This window comes from Microtus pennsylvanicus, chromosome 4 (genome assembly GCF_037038515.1).
Source record: "Microtus pennsylvanicus isolate mMicPen1 chromosome 4, mMicPen1.hap1, whole genome shotgun sequence".
NCBI lineage: Eukaryota > Metazoa > Chordata > Mammalia > Rodentia > Cricetidae > Microtus > Microtus pennsylvanicus.
The window spans coordinates 116,783,514-116,806,588 of NC_134582.1; the positions used below are offsets into that span (position 1 = coordinate 116,783,514).

The window sequence follows — 23,075 nt, forward strand, 5'->3', positions numbered from 1 at the left end:
GGCTCCCTTAACTAAGATTTGTGCTTCCCTGCTCCCCTATCCAACCTTCCTTTATCCCAATCATCCCGTTTCCCCAAGTTCCCCCCATCCTCCCCTTCTCACTTTTCTCTCCCCATCTCCCCTTACGCCCATCCCACCCCACCCCACTCCCAAGATCCCAATTTTTTCCCCGGCAATTTTGTCTACTTCCCATAGCCAGGAGGATAATTATATGTTTTTCTTTGGGTTCACCTTCTTATTTAGCTTCTTTAGTATCACCAATTATAGACTCCGTGACCTTTATTTATGCCTAGAATCCAATTATGAGTGAGTACATCCCATGTTCATCTTTTTGGGTCTGGGTTACCTCACTCAGGATAGTGTTTTGTATTTCCATCCATTTGCATGCAAAATTCGAGAAGTCATTGTTTTTTACCGCAGCGTAGTACTCTAATGTGTATATATTCCACACTTTCTTCATCCATTCTTCAAATCTATGTATCCAAATCATTTATACTATTAATTCCAAAATAGAAACAAATTTTTATTCCGAAACTGATGTTTAACGTAATTTACCTGAAGTTACAGGAAATCTATGAATATCAAAGAAAAAAGGAATTACAACTTCTAACATAAAACACGATAATTCACAATAAATAGCAAGAAGACGGAGAGTTACAGTGATCCCTTCCCTGGAGGAATTCTATAGCAATAAAACTCAAAAAAAGTACATTAAGATCTTTGCTACTAGAGAATGTTTTCAACTAACAAGAAACTATGTTGAATTCTGATCAGTTAGTCCCATAGCCATCCATCCAGCACTGTACTCTTTACCCTAAGGCTAGTGAAGAACAAAAAATACTCGTGGAGCTCATCCTAAGAGAGAAACTACAAAGTAAAGGTTGAGATTGCCCAAATAAACAGAAAATAAGCAGAATATTTCCACAACACTGGTATTCTTAACATGTGTTTTATATGTATGTGTGATTTTGTGTCTTTTTATTTTATGTTAAAGTACTTATAAAACACAGACACACTTTAACTATGTTTTATTGTTATAAATTGATGCCCTTTACTTCATTACTCATTTAAATAACTGTATCTAGTATTATTAGTACTACTTACTGTTTTGGTTAGCATTTACAAAAAGAGAAGTAAATAATTTTGTTGCCTAATAAAAGGGTTATAGTGATATTACCTCGCACGGAAAATAGCGAGTAATTACATGATACTGTAATGAAACAAAATATGAAATGAACTAAATATGTCACAAACGACAATGTTTCAAAAAAACAACAGTTTGTATTGTTTGGAACCTCTTAGGTTTTCTCTAGGTTCTTCCTGGGTTCTTCTGGGTTTTTTTTTTTTTTCAACACAAGTTTTGTAAAATCTACATCTTCACCACAATGTGAAGGCCCTTCTCCTTTGCATTGTTGGAAAGAAGGGCTATTTTATGCCAAATACTAACAATCCATATTACATACGTAATTCTGCATTTTAGGGTTTTTTTTCCAAATTTCTGCATAGCTTGCCTATTTGAAAAGCAAAAAGAAAGCAAAGGACTCCTATTTCAAAGCCAAAATGCTGATAATATCTATGAGAAAACAATGGTATGGTTCATCCAAGTTCACAGAGGTAGAAAGTAGCAGAAGCAAGACAAAAATCAGAACTGTCCTGCCTCATTCTTTGCCACTCTGTTATGAATATATGATAGACCAGATGAGAAAAATAACCACTAGCTCCTGAAGACTGGTCAGCTACACTGGAATCACCTAAGATTGGATACTGGAGATTTGTGTTGGGGAAGAAGAAACCACGAATTGGATCTTTGGGTGACTGTAGTAAATGGCCAGGTTTCTGCACTACACGTAAGAAAAAACTGAGACTGTGTTAATGACATCAGCCTGCCACTGCAGTATTTGCTCATTGTATTGAGCCTTCAATGGCAGTGGTGGCAACAAAGAAAAGGTCTGACTGCTGGAATGCAGAAAGGACAGCTGGCCACACAAAGACAAAGAGCCAGCTAATGTCTGAACATGAACTCAAAGACATGTTGGAAGATGCTCAGTTTAGTGTGGCTGAAATCTCGCTTCTAAAAGATACGCAAGGACAGAGGTAGGTAGCTCCCCAGAAACTACTCTAAAGCAGACCCCAGCAAGCAGGTTGCCCTGGCCAATAAAGTACACTCCCCCATGTCACAGGCCTCGGGAAAAGGCCTCAAAGGAATATCAAAACAAAGGACATTCAGGAGAGACAAGCAAAAGGCTTGGCTCCAATTAACTCCCAAACTTGGAATGACCAACCACGATTTTCGTTTACATTGCCAAAACTTCCAGGATTGTTTCAGAAGCTATTATAAATCACAACTTTTAATACTGGAGTGTAAAACTTCTTGTTTTAAAAACTAAAATATGGAAACATGTCAAATATTATCTCTAAAAAGATAACCACTATTAAGAGGTGACAGATTCTCTTTTATACATCTGCAAGCACTTATTTTTAAACAAGAAGAGGAGTAAAATATACCCAGAGTTCTCCTATAAGAAGCTTCCCAGCTTTAGTTAAATCATTATTTAAAAAGTTAACATGTTTGACAAAGCAAGGCATTGTTATGTGTAGCAGGTGTCTGACCAAGTACACACCTATATAGCTCCTCCTTGTCCATGCCAAGGCCAAATCATCTGAAACAGATCTGGTCTTGAGGAGACTGACGATAAGACCCCCAATTTCCTACTAATAAAATAAATTAACAGCAACACCCTCCAAAAGAAACACTATCATTCTTACCTAGAAAAAGTTGAACTTAAAATCCAAGACATAGTGCACTCTAACAAGAAAGGAGGAACTATGTATCCAGCACTCAGATGCCAGGGAGACAGTGCCTGTAAGGCAACATGTGGGTTTTTCCCTATAGAAATGTGTTTTCACTGTTTTACAGACAACCAGGGTAGAGACAGGCTCGATGAATGACAGCATAAAGACTTAGGAAAGAAATGGATTGGTCAGAGAATGGTCAGCCAAACTCCACAAAAAAAAAGATTAAATTTTCCAGAAATATTCTACAAACTAGATGATAGGTTTATTTAACAGTACCTTGCTTAAAAGAAAAGGTCTGCTGCACATATTATCAAAGAGTTACAACAACATTCCACTACAAACTGGGAGTCTGTGAGTCAAAAAGATAACAAAAGAGAAAATGAAATAGAGGAAGAAGTGTAAATACATGGAAGAAAAAGATGCCCCAAGAATGAAGCCAGAGTTTAAAGTAAAGGCACAACTGAAATTAAGAGATTAAAGAGATGGCTCAGATAGTTAACAGTTTGCCAGAAGGCCTGAATTAAGATCCACAGCACTCATGTCTAAAGCCAGGCATGGCAGTGCATGCCTGTAATCCCAGTACTGAGGCAACAGAGACAGAGGATCCCTGGAGCTTGCTGGCCAACCAGCCTAGCCAAATCAGTGAGCTCTAGGTTGTTAGTAAGAGACCCTGTCTCAAAACTTAAGGTAAAGAGCAATCAAGGAAAACACCTGATATCAACCACTGGCCTCAACATACATAAATGTACATATATACGCAGGTACATATACAAACATGCACACGTATATAACAACAATAAATTAAATACATAACTCCAGTTATCTTCCTAAAGAAACCAATAGTTAGCAGTCACATCAACACTTTCATCTGATCCCAGCAGATATTCTAGAATCCCTCTACAGTATGAAGACAAGATGAAAAATAAAATTAATTCACAATGTAGTATAATGATTCAGTCATCTGTAATAAACTTAATATAATCAACTAAAAGCCAAATTGCATCTTTAAGACCGGGTTATTATGTAGATAAGGGAAGCTTTAGATTTCAAACACTTAATATCTTGTTTTGTTGGATTCTGATAACCAACATCTAAAACAAAAGTGAATGGCTTTATAGCTTAGAGAACAGGCAGATTCTTAAATATGCAAAAATTATTTGAAGACACAATATTTTATGTTTTATATTTAAACTTGCCATGTTCTTTCCAATATGTAGGAAACCTGCATTTACACTATTTTCTACAAGAAAACTCGGATGTATACAAGTATTAAAAAATGATCTTGTTTTGGCATTTATTTATTTAACATAGTCGGGACAATCTTAAAGGGTTCCTGATAGTAGCATATTCATCTCTATTAATGTTGAGATGGACATGTTTCTGGATGAGAAAAGGGGGAAATGCTTTTATTTAATATCTACCCTCAGTCTGTAGGTAATCTTAGCTATGTTAAACATGATCCTTTCTGTTAATGTTTTTTCAGATTAAGAATTTTCATTTATGTATATGGGAGATGGCTCAGTGGTTGAGTTCAATCCCTCAGACCCAAGTAAAAAACCACATGGGATGGCATCCATCTATAATCCCAGCACTCTTATACAGCAAAATGAGAACTGATAAGAAGAAACTCACTAGCAGCTCATGGACTAGCTAACTTGGAAAATGCTAAGCAGAAACAATAGACACACTCTGCCTCAACAGTTTTGAAGGAGTGCTGCAAGTTAGCTCAGCAGGTAAAGGCACTTTACCTGATGACTTGAGTAATCCACAGAACCTACATGATGGAAAAAGAGAACTGACTCCTGCAAGTTGTTTTCTGACCTCCACATGAAAGCCATACATAGCACATGTACCACACCAAAATTAATAAATAAACAAGATGTAATCTTAAAAAAACAAGGTGGCTAGAATGAATTAACTCTCAAAAGTTGTTCCATAATTGCTACACACATCATGGCATTCACTCATGCACACACATCATGAGCACATGCAAAATTAACTAATCAAAAAGAAAGCTTTAAATAATTGTCATTTAAGGAAAACAAAGATATATGTTATATGTAAATATAATAATCTAACAAGAGTCTCTAATCATTTGGTTATGTTCACAATTATACATAATCTCTAAATAGCTTCCTCTCAAGAACTAAAAATAAAAACAGGATAACTAAAAAGCATAATCCTGACAATTTTATTCAGCAAATTATAGCTTTGGAAGTACAGTACCTTTTTGAGACTGCATTTTCCTAAAATATCCTTCATAGAATTTTGTACAAGAGATAGCTGGTAATTAAGTTAATTATTCTACCGGTATAGAAAAGTAAACCATTTAGGGTATAGGAAAGTAAATATATAAAAACCAAAAACTACCACATATACTATGAAATTTATCTTTTAAAACAGTGGTTACCTTGGGCTGGGATGTAGCTCAATGGTAAAGTGTTTGCCTAGAATGCTCATAGTTCTGGTTTCATTCCCAGGATAGCAACAAAATAAAAGGTAATTCTCTTTCCTCCTTTAGATGTGCTTGACCTTCTCCAAACAGGGAAAAGGTAAAGCTGAATCCAAACATGAGGTAACAGGAACGCTTAAGCAACAGCTGAGGCCAAACTCCCCAGAGTCTAATCTGAAGCTCAGTCACATGACTTTAAACTAACATCAGCTCTCGGAACACATTTTCCTCTTCATAAAATAGGCATGACATTTAGATTTTAAATGTAAAAAAAGTAAAATAGTATATGCAAGACAGTTAATTTGGTGTTCTGCATATAGTAAACAATCAGGAAATGATGACAAAGATAGAACTATGCCACATGAACAGAGATAAGAACTCATACTAGGAATTAATAACGTTTGATTTAGAAGTTACAGCTACCAGGCAAAGTAGCAAGAAGCATCTACCTGTAGTCCCAGCTACTCAGGCGCCTGATGCAAGAAGATCTCTTTTGCCCAGAAATTACTAAAAACAAAAACAAAACAATCTACCAAAATTTCAATTATACACCATCTACTCCTACTTGTACTGTAGTTCAAGGTAGGAAGCTGTGCTCCCATGTCTGTTAACTATGGTCCAAACCCTGCAAGTACTGAAGATCACTATTAAACTGAATAGGCACTTAACATGAAATCAAAACACTCAATATGAGAGAGCTAAACATTGATTGCATCGTAAGTGATTCGTAGCTGCTTTAAAATGACATAATCATTCTGGCTGGGATAAAGGAAGCTTCAGTGGAGGTCATTCTTTTCCTGTAGGGAAGAGGTGATTCTTGGAACCTCATTTAGAATTTTTCCCCAACAACATAGCCAAGAATGAGAAGCATTTTCTTAACAAAGGAAGGAAGGAAGGAAAGAAGGAAGGAGAAAAACAAGATCTAATGAACCTCTGTCATATCCAGCTTTCTGATTCTTAAACTACACTATAGAGAAGAGTTAATACCAAGGAATTACATTTTTCTATATCTGTCTTCTATGAAAAACATGCAAAATTTTCAAGCATAGAGAAAATGTAAAGAACTACACATCACATCAGACACGCTTTATCCATCCTTAAGATCACAAACATTGTATACAGCTTTATATATTGAGACAGGATCCTATGGATCTCATGCTGATCTTTAGCTTCTGATCCTCCTGCCTCCACTTTCCAAGTGCTGGGATTACAGGCACATACCACTATATCTGGTTTATGTGGTGTTAGGAATCTAACTCATAGCTTGATGCATGCTAGGCAAGAACTCTACCAACTGAGCTACATCCCTAGTCATGAATTAGATTTTAAATAAGGTTCTAGAGGCTGAGAGCTACCAAAAAAAAAAACCCACAGCATATGCCTCTACCCATCACAGCCAAGTAGAATGAAAAACTGAGTTCTCCTTATGGACTTGTTACTTGACTGGAATACATTGCCAGGGCTTGGCCCTCCACCAATTACCCAGGATGACCATTGAGCTTCCCTAGGCCAACTGACAGGCAAAAGCTAGATACCCAGCTTTGACATTAATTGTAGGTAAGCTGCTTTGAACTTTCATAGTGTACAGTTTCATTGAAAAGCTTTCAGGAAACAACAGATCCTAGCATGTGTTCCAACCATTTGAAGTTCTCTATCTCATTCTCTATACTGAGACCTTGCCTCAGTATATAAATATAATGAAGAGTAAGACAGCTGATGTCAACCTCTGTTCTACATAGATACACACACACATACACACACACGCATACACATGGGCCAGGGGGCGTATCCAGACTAAAGAGGATTACTGGGAGAGAAATAGAAAAGGAGACACAAAAAGGGAAGTTGAAGACATTTAAACTATTACCGGAAGAGTACAGGAACTCACTAGCCTCTTTCTCTTCTTAATATTAAGAGGTTTAAGAAAATCTAAAATACTAGCAAGCCCTTTGATTATATAAAATCAAAAATCAAAATAAAATATCATTGTTTACAATGAGCCAAAGAAAAGCAGATTCTGATTTTTTTTCTCATTAATTGAAGGTAACTATATGGGAAAAATTATAATCAGCAACACCAAAATAACCCAAAGCACTGTTTCTGATTGGGCCCATATCAATGTTGTGATTCATAGGTGGGAGCCCAGACATTTGCAAATAAGACTATGGTCATCTGAGTTAATAGACAAAAAAGTGAAAACCAAGTATTTTTTTTCTAGAAATTCCCTTTATAACACAGCACTGAAATTGTAATCACTGGTATGAAAAGTAACTAGTAATGAAATTTCAACCCTGCAGCGCTGATACCACTATGTGTATTTCAAAGGCTTGCCTTCAATGAAATTGTCCCCTTGCTTACATAAGTCCTTAAAGATTACTATGTATTACTAAATCTCAACAGCTTTGAAGCAACCATTACGTCCTCTAAGGAAAATAAAACCAGAACATGTTTTCAGAGACTGATAACATTCACTTAAGAATCCAGAATAAAGTACCCTGAAATGGCGATTCCACCTCATTACTTTGTTTCTTTTTAAATAGGTAGTTATACATAATTGAAACCATGATTTCTGCAACACCATTAAATTCACTGGGAGGGGGGTAGACTTCAAAGTCTATCTCCGGGTTTTTATTTTAAAAGAAAAACCTTATGAGAGAGTGGGTAAGAAAAATAAGTATGCAGAAAAAATCTAAACAGTGCTCAAAGCCCAAAGGCTGCAAAATATAGATCTCCATGACCAAGCACAGGTATTCAGCACATGAAGACTGAGCTACACCATTACAAGATCCTGCCTGCACCACGGCAGATCAACATTAGAAGAAAATAAGGCTCCAGGCTGCAATCTTGGGAGCTGCCTGGCCTCAACCAAGTGACTGAAGGCTCCACATGCCACTTACCCATGTGGTTTCCAGGTAACTAGACTGCCCATGCAAGAGCTGACTAGGGGGATGCCAGCTCTGCCTCTGTCTCCTCCATGCTAATGGGTGAACACCATTAGTTTGGGAGGATGAACTTCCAAAGGCAAAACAGAATTGTTTTGTTTTGAGACAGGGTTTCTCTCTGCGTAGCCCTGGCTGTCCTAGAACTCACTTTGTAGACCAGGCTGGCCTCCAACTCACAGAAATCTGGCTGCCTCTGACTCCCAAGTGTTAGGATTAAAAGCATGCACCACCACCACCTGGCAGGCAAAACAGAATTCTACTCTCTATGAGCAGGGAGAGGAAGGGAAGGTGCCACAGACAATCAAAAGGCTTTGGAATTGGCCGCTGGTGCAAATGCAAAGGCAGACCATGGATGTACATTAGAAACTAATATAGACTGCCTTCTCACACTCTACTAGGTCATCTGTCCCAAATTTTCACCCCAAAGTTTTCTTAAATGAGTACTAACTAAAAGAGGTCACTGAAAAAAAAAGACATATTGTCTTTTTGAAAAATTGATAATAATAAAGCTACACTGAGGTAACATGATAGCTGCTCCAGTGTAATGTAAGCACACAGGAAAGATCTATCAAGAAAGATTTCCTAAAAACCAGGCATGGTCAGCAGTTCCAGGCCAGTCTGGGCTACAGAAAACCCTGTCAAAAATTAAATTAATAATAAGTTTAAAATACTATTCAACATCACTGTTACTTCAAACCACCTAGATAAAGTGCTATTTTAAAAAAAGGCTAGGTCTAGAGAGTTGGCTCAGTGGTTAAGGGTGTTTATTGCTCTTGAAGAACTGCGGTACTGTTCCCAGTTACCCACATCAGGCAGTTCACAATTGCCTGTAATTCCAGTTCCAAGGGATCCAAGATGGCCTCCATCTGCACATGAATATACTTCAAACACCTAAGCAGTAGGTATTCAAGGAGGCACACTTACGAACAAATAACTCCTTTTTTCTTTGGTTTTGTTTTGTTTTGTTAAGTGGCTGGACATGTGGCTTATTTGGTAGTGCTTGCCTAGCAAGTCCAAAACCCTAAATTCAATCCTCAGCACTTTATTAATCAAGAACAGTGTTGGGACACACTCCAATAATCCCAGCACTCTGGGAAGTGAAGACAAGAGGATCCTCAGATACATGGTAAATTCAATTTCAACCTGAAAAGATTTTTTTTCTTTTTCAGGAATAAGAGGTTTGAAGAACTCTGCCCAAGCTAATAACATTGTGAGGGGTAAGAAATACAAGAGGATTGTACCAGGTAAGAGTGGGACCATCTGATCCCATTCTTCTTTTTTTTTTAATTAGGGGAAGGGGCTATTTATGTACCCCAGGTTGACCATAACCTCCTCATCCTCTTACCTCTGACTCCTGAGTACTGGAATGAGGGGTGTGCACTACCAGCTTTTCATTTCAGTCCTAAAGGTTGGTTTCCCTAACACCATCACTCAGCAAAAGAAACTGAGACTGAAAGAGACTAGCAGCCTGGCACTCAACAAAGCCAAGGAAGAGGGTTTCCCAACAGGCAGATACAGAGGTTCAATCCTGAAAACTGGCGGTCCTAGCACAAACCCCTCCACATAAGAAATCAAACTTTAATCCCAGCACTCAGGAGGCAGAGGTGAGCAGATCGCTGAGTTCAAGGTCAGCCTAGACTACAGAGTTCTAGGACCGCCAGGGCTACACAGAGAAACCCTGTCTTGAAAAGCCCCCCTCCAAAAAAACAATCCAAAGAAATCAAAAGCTCACCAAAAGTTAAATGGATCTTGGTGCTTTAAATCTCCACAACCCTATCTTTTCATACAAATGGATCTTAGGTGAACCAAGACTTCTGTAGCATTTGGCCAACTACAATATTCTTCTTGTTCCTCTTCTCTGAGAATATCAGTTTTACAACCACTCTTAGATGGACTTGATATCTTGACACTATTATGGTTATAATTATTACCACTATTGTTACTGTTACTACTCTGAAATGTTACCCAAGTTGGTCCCAAACTCTCAGTCTCCTGAGTAGCTGAAACTACAGGTGTGCAACATCAGGTCTTTGACATTTTTTTAATGCAAGACTTAATATATGTTACACTTTGTTAGTATATCTGTAATTTCAATACTGAGTCTCTCAATAAGATTTAGTAACCCCATTACTTTTCAATTTTCATTCCTTAAAAAGATTGAGGAAAGCCTTCTACTTTTATCTCTGTAGGGAAGCAGAGTTTAGTTTGGCAAGAAAGTAAACTGTGTAAAAGAAGTAAACAAAATAAATGTTCCCATTTTTCCTTGGAGTGACAGTCAACAAATGTGGTTCCATCACAAGGCAAGGATAAGCCAAGAACAGATCCATCATGACCTGAGAGTGAAGACAGGCTAAATGGAATGAATGATTTAAATAGACCAATTGAGGAAAGTCTGGGCTGGCTGTATCTCCCATGTCTCCACAGTTCTATTTTACAAACTGCACACCAAGTGGGATGGCTACTCTTTATACAGAAATAAGTATCCAGATGAGAAGTCAAACCATATGAACCAAAACCATATGAAGGTTCAAGCTGAGGCTGGTATGACTAAAGCAACTCTGAATATTCAACTGTCTCTGAGCCACCCCACCAATACATGAGTGTTTAGCAGAACCTGAAGACACTGTCCTAGAGGATGAAGGGTCCTGTTTCCTTTATATTCATCCCACAATATGCTCAGAACACCAAAAAGAACAGGGCCTACTGATGACTTTCAGCTCTGATTCTGTATCACTAGCCAACCCAAAGGGAATCACAAGGCTCCCAAAAGCAACTAGCGACATGTTCATTATGGTTTGACATTTTTTTCAGGAAAGAGGCATGATTGCCATGATCCTCCCAAACTGACAATCATAAATCTAAATACAACTCCTTCCTTTGGGATTAGCTTTAAATCTTATGAAATGATCAATCAAATACCTACATTTACATTATAGAAAAAGGAAAGTGGCAAAAAGCTAAGACTCAACCAAACACCAATAAGGAAGAATCAGCTAAACTAAAATATCAGCCCAGTAACTAAAAATCAAACAACAAAGTAGTATAAGATTGAAACTTGAACAATTGTACATCTACTCCAATGAGGAAAAGTGTTGAGTTTACACAGAGAAGTTTCTGTTTTACAATTTTAGTGTTCTATTATGTCTCAAAGAAGTAAGTCCACAAATATGTAACAGACTAACCAGAGAATTCAGTCTTTTAAGAAACAAAGGTCCATGGAAAGCATATGTAAGGAATCTCCCTCTCTGGTACTCTTAGAATTGATTTAGGTCAGGCTCATAGTCTCCAGTCTTTTCAGAAGAAAAGATTTTCACAGGAACCATTTCCCAAGCTAATAATCAAGAAATGATTTAATGTCTTCAACCCTGAAGAAAAAAAAAAGTCTACTCAGTCCACATCAATCATAGAATCCCTCCATGCTTAGCAAAATAGCTTCCCTCCATCCTTCTCGTCCTTCTTTCCTTTCTTCTGACTTTACATCTCTTAACCAAAGCACTTCCGTAAAGAATTATCTCAATTCATAGTTCACACCACACAGAGAGCTCATGTTAATACCCAAGATATTCAACAAAAATGAAACAAAACTGTGACCCTCACATACACACACATCAAAAAAGACTAACAATTTCAACTCAGTTTTACAACTCATATCACAGCATTTCCCTACTCCCTTTCCCGACTAGATGCTGAAGAAAAGAAAAAGATACACAGGATATGTATGCTAAGATGACTTTAGTCATTCCTCCGGCATGCTGACTTCTAGCTGTGCCTCCACCACCACCACCCCCCACCAGCTGGGATTCCCAATTAGAGTCTCCTCTTTAAGAGAGCTATTTATCATCATCAAGAACAAATGGATGCAATTACTTCTTTTGAGATGTGACAAGATTTTAACCCACAGCAAAAAATAACAGAGTACTGACAGCAGGGGGTAACCTTTCTATGACACACACAAAAAAAAGTCACAAAAGAAGGAAAATTAAAGTCAGATATCTTAAAAGTAGAACACATAAAGGGAAAAGGGAAGGGGGGAAATGAAACAAACAAAAGATATCATCTACCTTACAAAAAAGAAGGAGGAGGAGGAGGAAGAAAAAAGGAAGGAAGGAAGGAAGGAAGGAAGGAAGGAAGGAAGGAAGGAAGGAAGGAAGGAAAGGTCCTCCTTCCAAGAAAAAATATTAATGTGCAAAAGTAAGTCAGTAACTGCAACCGTGCAACCAGGAATTTGCTTTTCAAGGTGCTTTTTTCCCCAAAAAGAACTAGAAATGATCTTATAATATAACTAGGATTTGAACAGGTGAGTCAGTTGATATATGTGACATCAAAACTAAGATTATTCAATACATTCTTTGCCATTCAGAAGAATGCTACAACTCATCCCATAAATCGCTGCTTTATTAAAAAAAAATCAGTTCTAAATAAAGAGGCAACCCATTTGGAAGAGGCTGGGAGGAGGAAGGCAAAAAGTGACTCATAATATCCAATAGCATCTAAGGCTCCAAACCATAAGAGGAATATAAAACTAGCGGGTCCCACCTGAAGCAAAATAGACACACTGTTAAGCCTTCACCTCATAAAGTCAGATCTAAGGAATACGATCACGGCACTGCAAATACCTTACTAGAAACAATCTTACAGATGTGTGTGTGTGTGTGTGTGTGTGTGTGTATGTATGTACATGCGTGTGTGTTAACCTCCCTAGCTAAATCTGACATCTAGAATTATTCATTAAGAACATTTAACCCCAACTGTGAAGAACTGTTAAAAGTCAAGCCCATCCACTTAAAACCCTACACTAAAAACAATGCTATCTCCAACATCTTTGTTTTTTATTCAAGTATACAATTTAGTAGGTTTTATGACATTTTCACCCATTATACCATGCTTACTATGTCCCTTCTATCCCCCTCATTGGTATCACTTCTCTCCCTGCAAACAGTCCTCCTTCTGCTTTTACGTATCATATTCATGTGTGTACAGGTGGACAAGCAAAGAGACAGAGATGATGCTGGAAGAAAACATGCTTCTACACACTTGTTTTCCAACAGAAACTGTTTTGTTTTATTTTGCTTTGCTTCTTTCCAATTAAAGGTTCACAAAGTTTGAATAGAATTAGAGATGCCAGAAGTCTCTCCCTTGCAGACTCCCAAAAGTGGTCATAGCACAGAAGCTGTACAGAAATGTATCTTCCTTGTTATGTAGCAATAGGACACACAAGCAAGGCTCAGGAACTGGGGAAAAGGGTAGGGGACAGAATTTGGTCCTAGAATAAAATGTGTGTCATGTTATTCCAATAGGAAAATGCCACTCCCAAGCCTTTAGAGAGCCACTTCTTTCAGAGGCCACTCTTTGGTGACAGCAGTGGACAAGTTGCATGGGGCCTACTTGAGTAGATTAAAAACAAAATAGTATTGATTCCAATACAGAAAGACCTGACATTCAAGCAGGCTTTTCACCAATTTCCTAGAGCACTTTCATGTACTGAAGAAATGCTGAATAGGACTCTATTTTGGAGCATAAGTAATAGTTGAAGTAATCTGGTGTGTTAATAAAGCAGAGCATAACAACTTATACTGGAGAGGTTGTGGAGAAAAGGGAACATGCCTACATTGCTGGTGGGAATGCAAGCTGGTACAGCCCCTTTGGATGTCAGTGTGGCAATTTCTCAGAAAATTAGGAAACAACCTTCCTCAAGACCCAGTAATACCTCTTTTGGGTATATATCCAAAGGATGCTCAATCGTGCCACAAGTACATGTGCTCAACTATGTTCATAGCAGCTTTGTTTGTCATAGCCAAAACCTGGAAACAACCTAAATGCCCCTCGACCAAAGAATGGATAAGGAAAATGTGGTACATTTACACAGTGGAATACTACACAGCAGAAAAAAATAACATGAGACGGATTAACAAAGAAACATACTAACATATCACTCAACAACTAAATTGGGTAATTTTTTTACACTTGATCTTAGCCAAAGGCTGTCAAGCAATGATTTTTTTTTCTGTTTCCTCCTCTAATTTGCTTGGCGGTACTGTATAAACTTTTTTCCTTATGTCAAATAATGTTTAATCACATTAATAAAATTATGTCTTGGTCCTTTAAAGCCAAAAAGGAAAAAAAAAATGTGTGATTACCAAAAGGCAAGAAGAGAGGGATTTGGTTTTTTGGTTTTGGTTCGTTATTTTTGTAGTAAGAAAAATAACCTAAGAATTATGAGTATGAAAAAGGCCCCAACAAGATTACTACAAGTGCCAGCTCTGACATGACTTCTTCCCCAGCTCATATTCAAAGTCAGGAGTCTCAGCAGGATCCAGGATCCCTAGCCCCACACCAGTGAATGTCTCCACACATGTAGGTCCAAGACTATCTGAATCAATACGAGAGGCTGCACACTACACCTCCTACAAAAACCTCTTGGGTTTTTCTGAAAAGGTTCTACAACACTTAGCAAAGCCTAGCTGCTTTCAGAGAAGAAAGCACTGGGCAGTGCCAGGCCAGGAAAAGGGAAGACACAACAAAGCAGGAAGGTTAAAAAAAAATGCAACCAAAACATCAATGCTAACTCTTTATCAAACAAATAATAACCCAATTAAATAAAAACAGCATACACACACACCAGCACTCAGTAGATGGTACAGCCCCAAAATAGCAATACTAGAAAACAAGTTGATTCATCTCTTCCAGGTGAACACTCCTTTTGGTTACAAGACATGGAATTTCAAACAACCTTTTGTAAATCACAACTCCAAAGCCACACTTCACAATAAAGTCAAAGATGAAACAGCTAATAGATGGGGTGAGTGGTGTGAGCAGGGAATAGCAGAGGCTGAACAAAGTGGCACAGGCTTTGATTTTTTTAAATTCTTAAAAGTTTTGGTCAGGTCTTAACATAGCTTATATAGAAAATGAAAATATACATACACACGCCTCTGCACACACCCATTCGCCAAGAAACTCACTAAATCCTTTAAGTTCTATCCAGACACAAGGTGCTCACCGGGAGTTAGGCTAATTACATCTCCTCTAAAGTGGTTTTCCATACTTCTCTGAACAACCAGAAGTTAACATTCACTCTTCCAGAGTGAATGACGATAACAGGTGACTGCTGTCACCAAAAACAAAACAAAACAAACAGATACTCTCAACAATGGAAGGGCAGGATGTGTGTCCCCAGGGAGAGTAAATATGAATCGACTTCCTGGTAGGCAGGGAGAGAGGGATCCTGCAGAAAGGACTCAATGCTGGTGAGCTGAGATGGCTTCTCACTTTTCAAGTATGAGTACAGACCGGTCACATTAATACAATGCAGGCATAGCAGAAGTGCTTGCTTCTGAGTCAGAACGTGATGGGAGGGGTTGCTGTCAATACAACAGGTGCAGAAGATAGTCTACAGCTGGTAAACTGAGGAAGAGAATCTATCTGAACGTTGCCAAAACTCAAGTATGTCTCTTCATTGCTACTTTACAAGGTTAAACTGTCTGTACATATGCACACTTCATCTGCCCGTTTCAGTCTAAAGAATGTACCCTGTTGAATCCAGCCCTGAATTTTCTGCCTGTGGACTCTCTCAGGAAAGAGTGATGGTCTCATCGTCATCTCTAGCTGGTCAGAAAAGAGACAAGGGAGCATAGAGGCTGGGACACATTATCTTTTTCCTTCCATTGGAGTTTCCCACGACCGGCCCCCAAAACACCTTACAGAATCCCAAATTTGAAATAGAAGAAAATGTTCAGTCTACGAGACTTTGATAACACAAGCAACACCGCTGCCACCACGTTTATTTCCTTCTCCACCCTGAAAGTGTTAAAAGGGAAAACACAAAGTCAACACCAGCTCCTCCCCGATGATGAAAATTGGCACGGATGAATTTACATTCTGGCTGCTGGCCCTCACAAACCGTTACAAGAAAAAAAAAAAGTTCACCATGCTAAACTACTCCAAGTACTAATTCAAGAGGAGACAGCCTATCCCCACACCATTGTATTGTAGTCTTCTCTGAATGAGTGGGATGACTGCTAAATATTTATTATTAAACGCATTTTGGAACTTTAGTGGGAGGGGGAGAAAACCCACAAAACCCGAGCTGAAACGTATGACCGTTAAGCACATGATGTCCACCATGAAGAGCAAAGACGAAACCGTATAAAACACTCCATGAAATCACGCAACAGGGCAGTCGCAAATTCTCAGTACCTCTTTCCGACACGGCGGGAATGAGGCACCCAACCTGGCCTGAGGGGGGAGGTTTCACGGCTCCAACTCAACCTGCACATCACACAACACGCCCGAACAATAGTACTACTATCTTCCTCCCGCTGACAGGACCGTGTGCCTGCAGCCTTGGAGGGAGCCAATCCCGAAGTCCACTGACAAGTTTCGCATTAAAATCAGGCCATTCGGAGGCCGTCCCCAAGCATGGAGCGTGGTGGCAGCGCGCTGCTGCTGCTGCTGCTGCTGCTCCTGCTGCCGCTGCTGGTGGTGCAGCTGCATCAAGGACGCGGCGCCTCTCCCGCCTCTCCATTAGGGCAGAGCGCACATCCCCACCAAGGCCATTCCCCAGCGGCCCCAAAGGTTGCTCTAAGCTTGCTTCCCAGCCCGGCGCCCCGGGCCCAGCCGCAGCGCGCAGGGGGCAACGCCGCTGCACCGCGCCAGCTGAGCCTGGAGGGCGGGGGCCGCGGCAAGCACACGCGCGCGCGCACACACATACTCAGACCTACACACACACTCACACATACACTCACACGCGAGCAAGCACGCGCGCACACAAGCACACGCACACCCATGCACCCGCCCCGGGGCCACCTCTCGGGGCCAGTGCCCCGCCGCCCCCCAGTCCCCGCGCGCGCGTCCTCCCCGGGGTGACAGCGCGGCCCGACCCACGGGGCCCCGAGCGCGCGGCAGAGAAGAGGTGTCCGGACCCGGCCGAGGCGCGGGGCTTGGGGGGGGGGGGGGGGGCTGCTGTTACCTTCCGACAGCTCCAGCTCCAGCTCGGCCAGCCGGGCCCTCACCTCCAGCGGCAAAGCCATGCCTTCCAGGCTGCGGTCCGCCATGCTCGCCGCAGACGCCCCCGCCCTGCCGGCCTCCTCTTTGTTCGCCGGCGGAGGGCTCCTCAGCGGCCGCCGCTCGAACCTGGAGGAACCGCACCGAGGAGGCGGCGGCGGGCGGGCGGGCGCGGGAGGCCGGGCGGCGGCAGCGGCGGGCAGGCGCGCGGGGATTTTCTCCTCAGCCTCCTCAGCTTCGTCAGTCTCCTCAGCGCCTCCTCAGTCTCCTCAGCGCCTCGTCAGCCTCCTCAGCGTCTCCTCAGCGACTCCTCAGTGCCTCGTCAGTCTCCTCAGCGCCTCCTCAGCCTCCTCAGCGCGGCCCCGACCCTGGCGGCGGCCTCGCGCCCGGCTCTCTCCGCGCGCCTCCCCCAGCCGCGGGCTCCGGCCCCGTACGGCCGGCTCCGGATCACGGGCCCGCCCGCGGTCACGGCCACAGGGCTTTCTAGCTGCTCCGCGGCCGCCCTGCCCCGGCGGGAGCGAGCGCCGCTGCGCGCTCACCAGGCAACAGGGAGGCGCGCGCGGTGAGGCGGGAGCGCGCGGACGTGCCACGGCGGCGCGCTCGGGGGGCGGGGCCTCCAGCGGCTACTTCGAGAGCGCGCTGGTGGGACAATCTTCTGTTTGGCCTGGGGGCCTTCACAAACCCCAGGCTTAGAAGACTCTAGGGAGGGAGAAAGAGGGGGGAAAGAAAGCGTTCTGAAGTACGGCTTAGTCTACTTGTTAAAACTTCAAATGTTCTGGGTCCTTAAGGACTGATTTTTTTTTAATGAATACTTTTAAAAGGGAAAAATGATAAAAAAGGAGGTGTGAGGCGTACATTGAGTACTAGTTTGAAGTTTAAAAGCATGGATCTAGAACAGACTAGCATATGACCTTGAATCATCCCAATGCTTTTGTCCAGGAGTGATTTTCCCCATCTGTGGAAAGGACGTAAAGGAAATGGTTGGGTCTGTCGAACACTGTCCAGCCCTTCCTGAGACTGAGGAGTGCCTGTCATCCATGAGTCCTTTGCTAATGTCTTCTCCCCCACACCCTACAATACTGTCTCCTTTTTTTCTCCTACCTCTTGTGTGTTCTTTTCCCTTTGGTCATCACCTCTGGTGTGTCAATGCCTCTTCAGCATAGGTTGCCTCCTGTGGAGCACACCTGAAATCCATTCAGAAGGCAATTGTGAAAGTGCGTGATCTTGATCTTCACACATAGCATTCATGTGGGTTCATATTATTGTAGGGTTCATAGTTGGGCAAGACTGTTAATGACCCCACACACACAAACACACCGTCAACAGCCTGCATAGCACCTTTCAGTACTATGCATGATAGCCAGCAGAGAAGAAACTTCCTGATCAGCACTAACTAGATTCTCAGTGTGACCAATGTGTGTGTTGTCTTCATTCAGCCTTAGGGCCTTAGCCATCATCTGCCTGCTTAATGACATCAGTGATTACCAGCATTTTCCTAATTATCTAGGCTACCATCACCTGGCTTCTCTATCCTCCTTTATCTCCACACATCACATCTTTTGCTTCTCAGTCTCCTCAAACCTATCCCACAAAAATGCTGATCATCTGCTTCCTTCCCATGCCTACAAATCTCTTCCCACTTCCCAAACTTCCTCCTGCCTGGAATATTCAAAAGTCCCATTGGGATGGCGCCCCACCAATGGAGCCGCACAATTGCATTCGCTCCTCTTTTAGAATGAGACACAGCACTTCGTTGCATTGCTTCTTGAATGCAAGCGCACTTCTCAACTTGAGATAAGCGGACCCTCGTCAGCTGCTCCAACCTTCAGCCTAGCCTTGCTTTCCAACATAGGTTCTTGAAGAGGGCTAGTCTTCAGTATCCTGGCTTATTGTGCATCTGCCTGTTTCTAGGCAGAACCTCATGTATTTAAGGCTGGCCTCCAACTTACTACGCTAACAAAAGTGGAGTGCACCACACTGCCCAGTTTATGCAATACCGGGGATCTAAACATTATAAACTGAGCTACATCCCAACCCACTCAGTGCATATCTTTTTTTTATTTGTTTATCTATTTTCATTTGTTTATGCTGTAGAACATTTGTTTAATGATGTGAAGATGTGTTGCATTCTTTGACGGTGCATTTGTTTAACTCTGTGAAGCTGTGTTACTTAGCCTGTCTAAAACACCTGATTGATCGAACAAAGAGCTGAAAGGCCAATAGCTAGGCAGATGAAAGGACAGGTGAGGCTGGCAGGCAGAGAGAATAAATAGCAGAAATCTGGAGAGAGGAAATAAAGGAGCCAGCCACCCAGCTATGCAGCAAGCAATGGAGTAAGAAGGAAAAAAAGATATACAGAAGTAGAGAAAGGTAAAAGCCCAGAAGCAAAAAGTAGATGGGATAATTTAAGAGAAGCTGACCTAGAAATAAACCAAGCTAAGGCTGGGCATTCATAAGAAAGAATAAGACTCCGTATATTTATTTGGGAGCGGGATAGCATGCACCCAAAAAAAAAAAGCCAAAGAATAAAAGAACAAAACAAAAAAACAAGGTGTTATATCTTCCGGAACTGAAGTACCGACAGTTGTAAACTGCCATGTGGTACTTGGAATGGAATCCAGACCCTCTGGAAGAGCAGCAGTTCTCTTAATTGCTGAGCCAGCTCATCTTGAGCAGGAATCCCTGCTTCTCCCGTCTGTCTGCTCAGACTTTTCCCTAATATCAACTCTCTTCTCCCTTACTGTGTTCCCGTCAGTCTGTCCTCAGTCAATTTGGCCTTCAGTTAATCCTCATCAGCCTGTGGGTAAACTCCTTGAAGACAGGAAACAGACCTGTCCACCTTTGTAAATTCCATTCGCAGTAAAGAATTGGGAGAGAAATGAGCCACTAGCAATGAGGAACTTGGAAGTTGTGAGTCCCAAATTGCTGACTCTGTGTTCTGTGATGTGTCCTGTACTGAGATGTATGCCCATTGGTTTGGTTTCTACCCAAGAACATATTAAAATACAGTAGAAAGCCAGGCAGTGGTGGTGCACACCTTTAACCCCAGCACTTGGGAGGCAGAGGCAGGCGAATCTCTGTGAGTTCGAGACCAGCCTGGTCACTACAGAGTGAGTTCCAGGACAGGCTCCAAATAAGCTATGAAGAAGCCCTGTCTCAAAAAAAAAAAAAGAATAGAATAGAATAGACGCTGCTGGCACAATGTTTGGCCCCACTACTATCTCCACTCATTTCATTATGAACAATCCAACCACTAATTAAGAAAGCCCCAGAGATATCATTCCACTTTTAATGTTATGAATGAAAGACCTTAGAGAAATAAAATACAGTAAAACCAGTACTTAAATCCTAGTCTCCATTTCTGTCCCATAAAGTTTTGTCTGGGCATTTTATTTACCTTACTGGTCTTCTGCATATATATTATGGTTTCCAATTTGTTATGGGTTTTCTCTGTGCATGTGTGTGTGTCTGTCTGTCTGGGGAAAACGAGGGAGGAGAAACCATGATCAGAATAAACTGTATGAAAAAAATCTATTTCAATTAAACTAAATAAAATAAACACAATAATAATCACATCCTCAAGTTATAAGATACAGTTCATCAGCTGTAGTTGTCTGCACAAGACTGATGCAAGAACAAGCCAGTCAGCATCCTAGCATGGAGCAGAAGGGCTTCATGAGCCCCACCATTAACAGAGGAACTATAGATATCTGATGGCTTCTGGAGGAAAGATGGTCAATTTTCTTTAAAGCTGTGGTTTCTGGCAAGTCAACCACATGCCATTGGATAGTCACATACCAATGAGCATATCAGCAGAAAAATTAGTCTTGGTGGGTAACTGAATTTAAAAGGGGGGAGGAATGAATGGCTCAGCAGCTAAGAGCAATTGCTGCTCTTCTGGAGGTCCTGAGTTCAATTCCCAGCACCCACATGGTGGTTCACAACCATCTGTAACTGTAGTCCCATGTGATTTGATGCCTTTTTCTGGTGTTCAAACGTACATATAGATAAAATGCCCATATGCATAAAGTACATAAATAAAAAAAATACATCTTTAAAAAATAGAAAAAAAACTAAGTTGGGGAGGTGAGAGGTAGGAAATGATCCGAAAGGAGTTGAGGGTAAATATGGTCAAAATACCTTGTATAAAGCTCTCAAAGAATTAATAAAAATGTTTATTAAATTTTAAAAGATATCTTAGTCTCTAAAGTAGGATGTCCCAGGTTGATTTTACATTCCAAACAGTAAATGGTACCAAGTAAATTTAAGGCAGGATGATGTTAAAATAAACGTGTATTTCCTATTTAGGAATTATTCAGGTCAGGCAGAGAGATAGCTCAGTAAATAAAGGTGTTTTCCACCAAGCCTGACAACCTGAATTGGATTCCTGAGACCCACATGGTGGAAGGAGAGAACTCTTTTCCCACAACACACACACACACATACACACACACACACAGAGAGAGAGAGAGAGAGAGAGAGAGAGAGAGAGAGAGAGAGAGAGAGAGTCTTTTTAAAATGTATAGGTCATCATTTATTTGTGAATACTATAACAATGCTGATCTCAAAGAAAACTTGTATTTGTCATTAAATACGTATTTGGAGCTGATGGGTCTAAATTTCAGTAGGCCTTTGACTAACTACAAAATACCCTGGAGAGGGTGTGTGCTCTTGGCTCTTAACAATGTTTTCAATAACATGATACCCAACTTTATCAGGAAATTCTACTATTTCTTCAAAACTCTGATATGTCCAAAACCAAACTCATCTTACCCACTGGTCCTCACCCCTAGTTCATTATTTCTGATAATAACATTCCTTTTTCTTACGTATCCCTTCTCATCCCGGTGACCAAGTTTCAACAACCTCTGCCCATGACATTTCTCTCATGGCTGGCTCTCCTCTCTTCCTGTCCTGTTAATACAGTACAAACCAGGCCTGGTTTGAGAGGTAGGGAGAAAAGGAGTGGGAGTTAGAAGGGGAGGGAAGAGAGAAGCTAGAAGAACAGATTTTTGTTGTTGTTGTTGTTGTTGTTTTCAAAATTAAGTAAAAGAGTTCTTTAGCTTGTAAGTGGAGAATTGCTACCAGCAGCAGAGCAAGAAATGCGGCCTGTTCAGTGTTGCTCTTTAGGAGATCTGATTCTCTCTTCCAGACACCTACGTTTAACTGCAAAATTTTTCATGGTTGTGGGGAGCCCCACCTACTTGTGTCTATGTTTCACTAGCCTCTTCCTTCATCGTCTCCAACCAGGTCTCCAATATGTGTCATAGTCACATATCAAATATTAGATTCTGACTCTCAGCACAGTAATGTGCACCAGTATCTCCAGAAAGACCCTTTGGCTAAAACATAGGAGGACAAACCAGACTGGAGACTTACACCTTTAGTCCCAGTACTTGGGTAGTAGAAGAAAGCTGATCTCTGAGTTTGAGGCTAGTGAATTCCAGGACAGACAGAGCTACACAGTGAGACCCTGACACGCACACACACACACACACACACACACACACACACACAAAGTTTTGAGGCCAATATAACAACACCCCATCTTCTAATTTTTCTCCCCTGAGCAAATGCCACTCCTTCCATGAAGCCAAGCCTAATCTCACCTCTGGAATTACACACCTCTTTATCTATCTGTTCTCTCTGGTATTTGTAATTAATAGTTGTGTCTTATCTGACAGCTAACATATCTGCAATCCTAGCATTGGGTTAAATGGCATAAGAAAATGATTGTTTCTCAGAGAGTAGGCCTGCTCTGGGACAGGGAGAGAAAGCTTGTCTGTATCATCCTGCCCAGTTCCACTCTTGCTCAACCCCACAGAACGCATGTTTTAGTATACATGCTAGATACACATGTATTTACATGGACAGAAAACTGG

At 41.2% G+C, this 23,075-nt stretch overlaps 1 protein-coding gene across 6 annotated transcripts in view; it reads right to left on the bottom strand.

The window, feature by feature from the left end:
- Nucleotides 1-17,723, bottom strand: part of Dip2c (disco interacting protein 2 homolog C) — a 346,024-nt gene extending 328,301 nt beyond the window's left edge. For 5 of the 6 annotated variants that reach the window (XM_075970255.1, XM_075970254.1, XM_075970253.1 and 2 more), the window contains exon 1: nucleotides 17,159-17,722. In XM_075970255.1, coding sequence (XP_075826370.1) covers nucleotides 17,159-17,243 — 85 coding nt within the window. In that variant the 5' untranslated portion in view covers nucleotides 17,244-17,722. Of the gene's footprint in view, nucleotides 1-17,158 lie in introns of all 6 variants that reach the window. The other variant, XM_075970250.1, reaches the window with a different exon arrangement.
- Between the last annotated feature and the right edge of the window lie 5,352 nt (nucleotides 17,724-23,075).